The sequence below is a fragment of the Homarus americanus genome, unplaced genomic scaffold (genome assembly GCF_018991925.1).
Source record: "Homarus americanus isolate GMGI-L3 unplaced genomic scaffold, GMGI_Hamer_2.0 scaffold36734, whole genome shotgun sequence".
Classification (NCBI taxonomy): Eukaryota; Metazoa; Arthropoda; class Malacostraca; order Decapoda; family Nephropidae; genus Homarus; species Homarus americanus.
In genome coordinates, this window is record NW_024733126.1 from 2074617 (window position 1) to 2087155 (window position 12539).

General features: G+C 42.1%; 1 protein-coding gene across 1 annotated transcript in view; it reads right to left on the reverse strand.

Annotated features, from left to right (window-relative positions):
* LOC121869270 (uncharacterized threonine-rich GPI-anchored glycoprotein PJ4664.02-like) overlaps window positions 1–12539 on the reverse strand; it is a 45367-nt gene that overhangs the window by 18771 nt on the left and 14057 nt on the right. The window contains exon 3 of the mRNA XM_042370517.1: window positions 4938–5315. Coding sequence (XP_042226451.1) covers window positions 4938–5315 — 378 coding nt within the window. The remainder of the gene's footprint in view (window positions 1–4937; window positions 5316–12539) is intronic.

Sequence of the window (12539 nt, forward strand, 5' to 3'; positions counted from 1 at the left end):
CTGGAGTACCTCAAATCTAGCTCTTAAAAGTTTTTGCTTCCAGCGGCGGCGTGTGACCCCGACCTGAGCTGGCATCAGGTCAACATGATCAACTTTTTCTATGTATACTGCTCACACGTTGCTGAAGATATGAAATGGATAGTTTACTGGCAAGCTTGAAAGGTTAGCTGTGTGTGTGTGAGGAAAGGGGGGGGGGGTAAGTCTAATACCTTACACACGGTGATTTAGAAATCTTAATGACCGTAGATTTCATTATAAGAGTTACCTTTATTTACAGTTGATAGTGATTACATGGTAGTTATAGGTAAAGGTGGTGTGTGTGTGAGTCAAATTGCCGGTATCAGTAAGTCCTGGACGTGGAGATTATTGCGTCAGGTAAATGTTTGTGTTAAAACTATTTTCTTTAATAATGGACGGTAAACTATTGCTTATTGACAGGTGTTAAAATTATTGCAGAAAATAATGTTTGGGTGTTAAACCCATTGTCTGTGATTACACTTTGGCTATAAAATAACTGTTTGAGATAACATTCAGGCGTCTTAGTTACTACTTTTGATGACGATTAAGTGATAAACTTACGGTTAGCTGTTGTGTGTCGATGACCTGTTAACGTTAATAACTGTAGACAAAACTCAACGTAAATAAATGCTTAAAGCCGAGCGATGGCCAGAATGATAACATAAACACGTCATATTATGTCACCTATAAGCGGATGATTTACAGCTGTTACATCATCCACCTAAATCTAGATGGATGACTGCTATCCTTTCAGTTTGACCCACAGCAGCCTCACTCATCCAACTAAACACAGATGGATGACTGAAATTTATCCATATTCGTCGAGGGCGAGGATAAGTATACTTAATACCTCCTGACGTGTGTGGTCCGTAGATAATGCGACCCCTCACTCAGTATTCATGATGTATTCACTCAAAATCGGATACCAGAAAGGGGTCAACACAGAGTCCAGTCTCAGCGCTGAACCTCTCCGTCTGTCTGTCTGTTTGTCTGTCCTTTTCTGTCTGTCTGTCTTTGTCACTGAACTACTGCCAGCTAATACGTCACGATTGCTAACTGTCTGGCTAAGTAACTGAATGACAGACTAATTGATTAACTGACTTACCGACACAAATGGATAGTCACAACAGCAAAGAGAGATCAGGTAACAAGAGGTTCTGGTCAGCTGTTCACCGCAAATCAGAATTAACAACTTGTCTCGTTCTGTGTCAGTTATAATGAAGGACACTGTTGGAGGCCTCGACCCTCTGTGGCTCTGGTGAAAGGACTGGTAGACGGGAGCTATACAGTTTTTTTTTAGTTTAACAAATTTATTGACAAAGCTTGGAGTACAGTTAGCCTATTCTGAGTAATTCATTCAGGTCTTGACACTGAGGGTGGTATCACTTCTCACTGCCAATCAGGACAGAGGTTCATACACAAAGGAATAGATCTTATTCATTAGCAGTATATATAGGTCAAAGTCATGTGGGTGATGTCACTGTTCACTGCCATGCAGGATAGAGGTTCGTACACAAAGAAATACATCATATTCATGAGCAGTATATATAGGTCAGATTCATGTGGGTGATATTACTGTTCAATGACATGCAGGATAGACTTCGTACACAAAGAAATACATCATTTTCATGAGCAGTACATATAGGTCAGAGTCATGTGGGTGATGCCCTGATTCAATGTAGCAATTACAAAGTTCATGATACAATAAGCCAGGTGGCCTGAAGTCTTTGACAGTGTCACATTCAATAATACAGTTCCAGTGTATGCTTTAAAGGTTTATCACAAAGTTTACATGATGAGTGTTCAGGTATGAGTACAGCGTTACTAACTTGCCAGATGTGTCTGTAGCCTAGCCTAATTCTGGCCACAACTATATCACATTGTCTAGTTCTGTCCTTATGCTGGCCATACCGGTACCTCTTGTCACAAAATTTGTCATATTTACTAATGCTACAACTGCCAGGTCTCTCTGCATTTCTCAGTTCTTCTAGATCAGAGCTCATGATTCTGACTTGAATGTTCTTAAGTACAGGCCAAGATCACGGTCAATATTTTCTTTCTTACATGCCTCATTGGTAAGTCTATCAGCAAAGTCATGATACCTAATTCCAACATGGGACGGAATCCACACATATTCGATACGAGAGTTGTTCTCATTGGCAGTTATCACATTTCCTTTAATATCGCATACAACTTTAGACATAGAACCTGACGCGCTGTTCATTGATTTCAAAGCACTTTGAGAGTCACAGAATATCACTCCACCTCCATTTTCTTTAAGGTAGTCTGTGGCTAAGTACTGTAGATTCCAGTTAGTTCAGTTTGTGCTGTGCTGGCCCAGTTGTTCAGCTTTTGCTTGTTTGACACTACCATCTCCTTTTCTTTATATATTACAATTGAACAACCTTTTCTATCTGTGTTTGTCTGCACAGAACCATTAGTAAAAGTATAACATTTGATTTAATACTTTCTATGTGTCTGTTAATAGTTTCTAGTGTGACACATCTCATCACATCGGTGTTTAACATTTGCTTACTCCCAACAGGAGTATAACTAATAGGAACTGATATATCCAGCCAAGGAGGAATGGCATTAATGGGTTCGTGTGGGGTGATTGGAACATTCATTTTCAAGAGATCTGCAACACTTTTACGAAGCCACGCCCCAAAGAGAGTCTTTTATGGAAGGTTAGCGAGATAGTCTGGGTTACTTAGATGAACATCAACTCAATTTCAGCTATAGTTTGGGGACCATTGTTCTTCAAAACTTTGACTCAAAACATGGTATTAAGTAGAGCGATCTTCTCAGATAGAGGGGGCAGCCCGAGCTCTTTCCTCATCTTTACAATTCTGGTTGATTTTGGGCATCCTAGAATGATGACCATGGCTTCATTTTGCGCTACCTCAAGGCTGTTGAGTTGCTTAGGCGGAATAGTCACAAGATGGAGAGCATGATAGTCGCTACAGAACGTAGAAAGTACGAGCATAGGTGATATTAATTCCATAGCCCTTGCCAACAAGGGTTCTGAGGGGTTTAATGCGCTGCATTATTTTGACACGAAGGTTGCCGACAAAGTTTGCATCATTCCCACAAATTCCAAGATATTTAAAAGAGCTACATAGTTCCAAGGGCATGCTGTTAATGTTATAGTCAAGAGGCAGGGGGTGAGCAGGACGAGGATTGAGGACCCTCGTCTTGTCAACACATTCCACAGTCCTCCGAGTAAATACATCCAGCAAGGCTTGGAGCCTGAGCTTGAACTGTTTTCTAAAAGCTCCCCCACTTACCGTGTAACGCCGATCAAAAGTGAGTGATTACGATTTACGAGACATAAATCCCTTTACCTTTATACTTATATGATATTGTCTCTAATATGTGGGTGTCTTAACATGTGTTGTTTTGGTGTTAATATGCAGAAATTACCCTCTATCATTCTTATAAGTGATTTCTTAATGTTTAACCTTGAACTTGTGTGATTATTCAGTAAGGGTACTTATATTAATTTCTGGCCTGCATCTAGGTTTTATTATAATTATTATTATTATTTGCATGTAAATAAGTATTTTAAGTACAATAATAAATATCTCACTGTTCGATTTACCTATCCTCTACCATACTTAATTGATACCTATTTAATTAACTGCTATTACCTTGATTACACTTTGCCTTGTCTACTGTGTTGAAACTTGTGGTTGACAATCTTACATAATTATCAAGTGATCATTGGAATTGCTGTAACAAATCACCTTATGGTCAGCTAGAAGTTTCAATAATCCGTAACAGCTGGTAGGATGGAGGTAGTCAAAGGGCTGGTAGGAAGGGGTTGGTGAAGAGGGCCGGTAGGAGGGAAGAGAAGAGGTCTGATTGTAGGGAAGTAGTGCGGAGGACAGGTACAAGAGAGGAAGTGAAGAGGGGATATTAAAGAGGGTTGGTAGGAGGGAGGTGGTGAAGAGGGCTGGTAGGAGGGAGGTAGTGAAAAGGGCTGGTAGGAGGGAAATAGTGAAGCAGTAATAGTGAAGAGGGCTGGTAGGAGCGGGTTAGTGAAGAAGTCTGGAAGCTGCACTTCGCCCGCCACTCCTCCTCACGCACTCTTAATTTGGCTCCCTGATATACTGTAAATTTGGCACAGCGTTGATCCCAGTCATTGTCAAGAATATAAGAAAGAAATTTGTCCGGGCTACTCTGGGCAGTGGGTAGTCTGCCATATTAAATCTGTCAGCCACACTAGGACAGGTATTGGAGATAAAACAGACGGAAGAACAAAGATACGAACGGACAAATTCACATTAGCAGCACAATAAAAACTTGGTCAATTTTCACCAGGCAAGAAGCACAGGTGTGAGGACACACACCAGCAAGACAACAAGTACCGGTATACACGCACAGAAGGACAGCGGGTACATAAGACATAAATAACTTGGACACAGAAAGTTTCTTCAGAAGTATCAGTACATCCAAGTATTGTGGACAGATACAGTAATTCTCAGGTTGTAACTGTATATTAGTGTGAACTAAGATATGATTAAAACTGTAACGGAAACCGAAAACCATAGTTATTTGATATAAAATACAAGTACAGTTATTTCCTTTTATGTGGACTCTATAAATGTGGTGCCATAATTTACTCACAGATATGAGTAAAACAAGTAAAAAATGGGGGCAACACGAGATTACAACCCAACGAAGACGTGGGTGTTCACTAGAACAATACAAGCACAATGAAGAGGCAGGATTCCTTCCTCCTGCGGGGTCAACACTGTCGGGGTCACACAGGAGTCCACTTTACCTCCGCCTAATATGGAGGATATGCACAACGTTAACCTTGCCTCGTATGCTTGACCTGTTTCCTTAGCTTGTTACTGCCTTCCTTCAGCTTAGCTTCATAACTGCCTGTAATGAGGAATATCGACTGTAAAGACCTGGGTCAAATAACAAGAGTAAAGCTGAAGAAGAGGTGACGTCTAGAGCTGAGGGAGAGGTGACGTCTAGAGCTGAGGGAGAGGTGACGTCTAGAGCTGAAGAAGAGGTGACGTCTAGAGCTGAGGGAGAGGTGACGTCTAGAGCTGAGGGAGAGGTGACGTCTAGAGCTGAGGGAGAGGTGACGTCTAGAGCTGAGGGAGAGGTGACGTCTAGAGCTGAGGGAGAGGTGACGTCTAGAGCTGAGGGAGAGGTGGCGTCTAGAGCTGATGGAGATTTGACGTCTAGAGCTAAAGGAGAGGTGACGTCTAGAGCCGAGGGAGAGGTGACGTCTAGTGCTGACGGAGAGGTGACGTCTAGAGCTGAGCGAGAGGTGACGTCTAGAGCAAAAGGAGAGGTAACGTGTAGAGATGAGGGAGAGGTGACGTCAAGAGCTAAGGGAGAGGTGATGTCTAGAGCTGAAGGAAAGGTGACGTCCAGAGCTGAGGGAGAGGTGACGTGTAGAGCTGAGAGAGAGGTGTCGTGTAGAGCTGAGGGAGAGGTGACATCTAGTGCTGACGGAGGGGTGACGTGTAGAGCTGAGAGAGAGGTGACGTGTAGAGCTGAGGGAGAGGTGACATCTAGTGCTGAAGGAGAGGTGACGTGTAGAGCTGAATGAAAGGTAAAATTTAGAGCTAAATGAAAGGTGACGTCCAGAGCTAAGGGAGAGGTGTCGTCTAGAGCTGAAGGAAGCGTGACGTCCAGCGCTGAGGGAAAGGTAAAATCTATAGCTGAAGGAGAGGTGATGTCTAGAGCTGAAGGAGATGTGACGTCTAGAGCTGAGGGAGAGGTGACGTCCAGAGTTGAAGGAGAGGTGACGTCTATAGCTGAAGGAGAGATGACGTCTAGAGCTGAGGGAGAGGTCACGTCTAGGGCTGAGGGAGAGGTCAGGTCTAGAGCTGAGGGATAGTGACGTCTTACAACACGTGAGGACGAAGGAGACACTCCGAGATAGTAAGAGTTATGAGGGTGGATGAATCTTTGTGTTCACGTTTCACAAAGTTCGAACACGTGCCATGTGTCTGTACTGTACTGTACTGTACTGTACTGTACTGTACATTTTTACTATCCCGGTCCAAACTAAATGATGTGTGTTGCTGTTAGGTAATATCCACATAATTTATTCGATGGCTATACACTTAACTATGTATAAGGTTTGCTCTTTTAGTTAAGTTACACATTACCCTCATAAACATAAAGGTGACTGGCGTCGGTGTAACTGTTTTCTGTCAGGCTAGAGATAACGGACGAGTCCTTCAGGAGTTATAATGTACAATGAAGGATACATGAAGGACACGACGACGAGTTCAACGGATATATCATTAGATTATTATTAAATATATACAGTAAGTACTGTACAGTGTACAAGAATACATAAATAAATAATATAAACATCGAGAACGTACAGAAATGTGGAGATTAATTTCTTTAAACTCTGGAAAACAGTACAGTACACAGTAGGTGAGAAATTATCCAACACTGCGGTCGGAGTTAAGCTGGGTAAAGGTGTTGAGGCAAGAAACTGATGACAGGAAGAACATTACTAAAAGTATAGTGACACAAAGATAAAATTCCAGGAAGATAGAGCATTTAAAGCTGATAAAAGGTCAGCCTTAAATCACATTGCGTACGCTCTCGTCTCGCTGCTACATTGTTTACAGCTGTTTGCATAGATAAACACGTAATACGACGAATTTCAAGTGCGTTTTAAATATTAATTTTTGCATTTAAAATTTTTTAATCAACTTGTTTACCCTTATCTAAAGTATCTTTTGAGTAATGATGCTAACGTTTTAATCATATTTGAGTAATTTGCAATATTTTACACAAAATTTACCAACGACTAATGAAATCGGGCAGGGCCCACGTAAAAATGGGCTTAACCAAAACTGGTTTCAACTAGGCGAAATCCTTTTCCATTCTTTCACGCCATACGCTTTGTTTTAGGTCCTATCCAATATACTACCGCATATAGAATTGTTTATATTATTATATCAGTTATTTTATTGTCTCACATGCCCACAACTCTCCAATATTAATCAAAATATTCTCCATAAGCGGCCATGATCCGCACATTTACACACGGTGTACTATCGTGCACAAAAGTCTTGTCCACTACCCATCCACAGTGAGGGTTCGAATAGCCTTGAGTCAGAAGTTTCGAAACAGCCGGGGGAAATGCTATGGTCGGCCAACAGATGTCTCCCACTGTAATGTGTGGGGGGGATAGAGGAGGTGGGGGGTTAGTCTAGTAACAGGCTGTGTGTAGGTGGAGCATAACATCGTGAATTCTGATAACAACAAGAATGTCATGAAGATAATTAATATTATTAAGCATGGTGAGAGATGTGTAACGGGTAAATACAAGCACTACAACGACCATATCTCTGCCGTTCATGGCTAGGACGGTGAGACTGATGGGCACACCAGTAATTAATTCTCCGTGATTACCAGTAATGGTAGTCACGGAGAATACACAAGTTGTTACCAAGGTTGGCGCCACCCACACCAGGGGAAGGAAGTGATGTCGAACACTGAAACATGCCGAGGTCTCATTTCTACCATCGTCGTCACCAACAGGTAAGTCACATTAATTTGTCAGCATAGCCCATGTCGTCCTTATACTATTGCAGGGTGTCCCATGAGTGACAGCAGATATTTGTAGAGGTGAAAGAATATGTGATATTGAGTTGAAAATCTTCTATACACATAAGCATTTTTCTTTATTCTTTAGGCGTGAGGTGGGTTGTAAAAATTACTCAGGGCAAAAATTTTGCCATGTTATATTTTATTTTCCTTGCCAATTGCAGCCATACTGTGTGCTGTTGTAATCCTTATTGGTGGATTACATAAGGCCTATTAATAGCGTGAAAACCCGTTTGAAGATTTTGTAATGTTCCATAACTTGCATTAAACAACATCATACGTTCACGAGTTCCAACTCCGCGCCTAGCCTCCCTCCCTTCCCCCCCCCACCCAACTATTAAACCTCATAATTTGAGCATCGTGGGTTACCACACCTAAACACTAATCGTCTACTTATTCTCTCCCCACACTCCCCCTCCACCATCCCCCCACTCCACTCCTCCCTCCCCCACCTCTTCCCTTCATCCCTCCCCCAAGACTAACGTCAATCGAACATTCCATCCCATCACATTACCTTCCCCTGCATTCCCCAACCCCCCTCCTCCTATTCTACCCATGGCGACGATTTGGACTACTGTAATGAACCCTCACAGAACCGACGACATGGCTCCTCCCCCTTGTAATTAGAGTTAAAACCTTTACAACAAAGGTCAATCCCACGTAACTTGAGCCGGATTAAGATATGTGGAAAAAAAACAAGCAACACCCATGGCCACCCCCCTACCCCAACCTAAAATCATAACCACCACGTCTCTATCTCCATCCGTTTCCCTCTATCTATAATAAAAAGTGTAACCCTACTCAGAAAAAATAATGAATGGGCCCTCCAAACAAATTAAAGATGAGGTGCACCCCACCCAAATAGGGATGGGCCCTCCATTTCCTTTCGCCTTCTTTTCTCCACATCCTTTCCTCCCTCCCATCGCCCCAGTCACCCCAACCAACCACCCAATACCATGCAGTGGGCAGAAGGCCACAGACTTTCTCTCCTAAAAGTCTGTTCCGTTTCACCCACATTCTTTCACTACTAAACCTTCTTCCCCCTTTCTTATATTTCGTTATCCGTATCTCCCGCCTCGACTCCGCCATTTGTAATGGTTGTCTTGCGTAATTTGTAAAATCCACCTCACGGCTAAACGTAAACCGAAAAATCCATATATGTATAGAAGTTTTATACTCAGAATCACATATTCTTTCACCTCTACAAATATCTGCTGTAATTAGTGGGACACCCTATTATAATTATATGACAGTTGTTATATGAGCTCCTTAGTTAACTTCACCATAAAAATATGGTGTTTGATGTGCTATGCGTTTGCCGCACGTTACCTTACTCGGTTATGTTACACCCCCAGTTGCAACCTGGGAGTTTGGGTTGGGTAATGTAGTATTTTGAGCAGAAATGGAATTCAGAACGACTCAATGAACATGAAGAAAAACGTTTTTATATAACGAACCCTAACGTAATGTAACCTATTACAGTTATATGTAATCTGGGACGAACATGTCATAGCTGAAAATTGTCAAAGAAATATGTAAAGCAGTGGAAAACCATATATTTTGATTATCGGCGAGGCTAACTACCTATAAACAATTAATATTTGACGATTGGCAAAAGTCCTGGGAAAATGAACCAACAAGTCATAAGCTAAAAATGATCAAATTATCAGTTTATCCTTGGTCATCATCAAAACAATCCTCTCGACATCACGAAACTATTCTGAATCGTCTAAGAATTGGGCATACGCGATTGACGCATGGCCAACTCATGTCTTCCCCTAATGGAGCCCCACCTATATGCTCCAACTGCCGAACACAAATAACAGTCCAACATATTCTCATTGAATGCCCTATTTATAATCGGTATCGAACAATGTGCTTCACTAACCCTACAATGTAAGATATTTTAGCAGACCCCAAAATTTTCCCTAAGTTCAGTTTTGACCTTTTTGAAATACTGTAATCTCCTCCAAACAATATAACACTAAATTATAGAAACACAAATATATGTTAACTAATCCCTCTGGCCAGTCCTAGGATAGACTCAAATTGGTGTAAGTGGTCTGGTTAAACTAAATCTTGATGATGATGATTATCGGCGAATGTTCACTTTACAGTCGCAGGGGTGGTGGTGGAGGTGTGTGGGGGGGGATCCACTTGCAGTTCACTATGAATACATGAAATAGGAAGGGTTTCTTGGGCAGTTGATCCTAAAAGATTTACCAAAACGTTATGTCAGAGTAATAATACTTAACCTAGGTTTTACTAATACCATTAATTTACTCTAGTATATAAAAGCCTGCATCAGTTACCACAACATAATATTACTCTGCCATTTCAGATATGCCTGCAGGACGAGCAAATTCGTCGGCAGTGATTGCTGAGCGAGGCCAAATCATCCGGATGTGGAGAGCCGGGGCAACTGTGCCGAACAATGCTGTCGAAGTGGGAAGGAGCACCAAGACGATTAGGAGGTGGATCCGCCAGTGGGAGGAAGAGGGCTCAGTGGAGACGACACCTCGAAGCGGGAGGCCACGAGTAACGTCGACAAGGATGGACGCCATGATCATGGCAGCTGCAACGGCATATCCAATGCGAACATCAGTGGAGCATACAAGAAATCAGGGCCTCAACTGCCATCACATGACGACGAGACGCCGACTTCATGAAGCCAGGATCGACTGTCATATTCCAGCTCATAAAGGGTGGCTAACACCTACTCACAAGGAGTGTCGACTCGGCTTTGCATTGGAACACCTTCCACATAGAGAAGAATACTGGAGAACCATTGTATTTACCGATGAAACGGTGTTCAGGTCAGTGGGAGCCGTAGCAAGGCAGTGCTGGCGGCCCCCCAACACATTCTACCATGAGAAACACATTCAACATCGCGCAGTGAGTGGTAGGGTGTCAGTGTCATTCTGGGGGTGGATGTGGGCACATGGGCCAGGTGAACAGGTCAAGATCAATGGCCGTTTCACTGGTGAGCAGTATATAGACATCCTGGAGCAAGTGCTAATTCCTACAGTCCGGGCTATGGCAATTCCAGCCCCCCACACTATCAGGCTGGTTCATGACAACAGTCCCATTCATACCAGCAACATAGTGAAGGACTACTTCCAGGATCACCCTGAAATTGAGGTCATCAACTGGCCAACACTAGGATGTGATATTAATCCGATTGAAGATATTTGGGCCATGATGAAACGTGATTGGGATATTGGGGAGCAGCGAACCTGTGCAGCAATAGAGGCCAAAGCTTACGACGTGTGGGAGAGTGTACGTTGTTACGAGTTGGGGATTTAGAATATAGTTATACGTCTACCCAGATCCCAACAGGTAACAACAATAAAAAAAAAAACAAAGACAATCGGACTATAAAAGGGTAGACAAAGGATGCGAAGTTTTCGTTGTATATAATAGAGTACCATAAATCCCTTTAACAAAATATTCAGCTTATAAATTACCCTTAACCAAACTTAACCTAAACATTAACAGTATATACATATTAATAAACATAAAACAATCTCGAAGCAAGTGGACGTGGGGAAATTAATACAAGATACTAGTACTTAAGTGAGGAGCTGAGATGGCTGACGCAGTAAGGCTGAGTATTGTAGAAGACGGTAGGTAGTCACTGCGTGAGTTTAGAGGATAGATGATCCTGTGGTCACTTCCCAGAGCCAAGTCCTCTCCTCGAATTGGAGCTGACAAAGAAGACTTTGAGGAGGTGACGCAACAACCAGGATAGGAGGGAAACCTCGGAGTGGTAACTAAGACGAGTCATACTGTGTCTCGTCCCTAGATGGCGTTGCTCGTGGTGCTGGGTAGGTAGATCAGGACAATAGATGACGTGCTTCGTAGTGCTGGGTGGAGGGGTTCGTAACAACGTCGACGACCAGGGGTGTGTCTGAAGCTGGTTGACTCCATCCCTAATCGCCTTGATGAAGTCCTGAATGCATTGGGTGGCTGGACCAAATACTAAGATGTGTGTATTGGTGTATTGTTTGGATTTTAGTATTGTTTGTAAATACAATTAATATATATTAACTCACCTACAGTGTTATCTTAAATCCCTGTCCTTAATGATGTCTTAAACTATATCGCATGAAAATTCATAACAAGGTAACTTAACAGCCACAAATTATGTATTGTGTGGTATACAATGATCTGTTTGACACGTCGTGGAATGTGTTGTCTTATAACACAATATAATTATGTAGTTACAATTGCTACCATCATTGAAATGCTCATGATGTTCAGCACACAATATTAACGGTAACTGAGAACACTCCAAAATATATGAAGCATGCATATTGTGGTGGGGTGTTTAAACACTGGAATTTGGAAGAATTGGAACTAGATTAAGTCTGAATACTATTTTACAATACTGATAACTTTTTCACTCCACTCTTTTTAACATAAGTATATAATTATATAATATTGCATATTATCACAAATATTTATTAAGCAAAGGATGGGTGGAATATAAATAAATATTACCATAATCTCTTTGTCGGAATAACAACAAAAGTGTGACGTGGCCCCTGAGTAAAACTAGCTGATCCTTGCATATTTCACTTTTATCCTTAATATATTCCATTCTTTAAAGTATCATTGTGACCTGAGCGGCAATAAGCACCCAGGGCACTGCACCTGTTCCATGAATTCGTAACCATAAAGAAACAACTGTAAGACAAAAAGTAGTTAAAAAGGCAGCTTGAAATTATGGTGGTATAAATAATAAATAAACCTGCCTCTCATCCAGCCCCCACCTCCTCTATACCTCCCCCTCCCCAACACACACACACTACAGTGGGCGACATCTGTTGGCCGACCATAGCATTTCGCCCAGCTGTTTCGAAACTTCAGACTCAAGGCTATTCGAAACCTCACTGTGGCTGGGTAGTGGACACGAC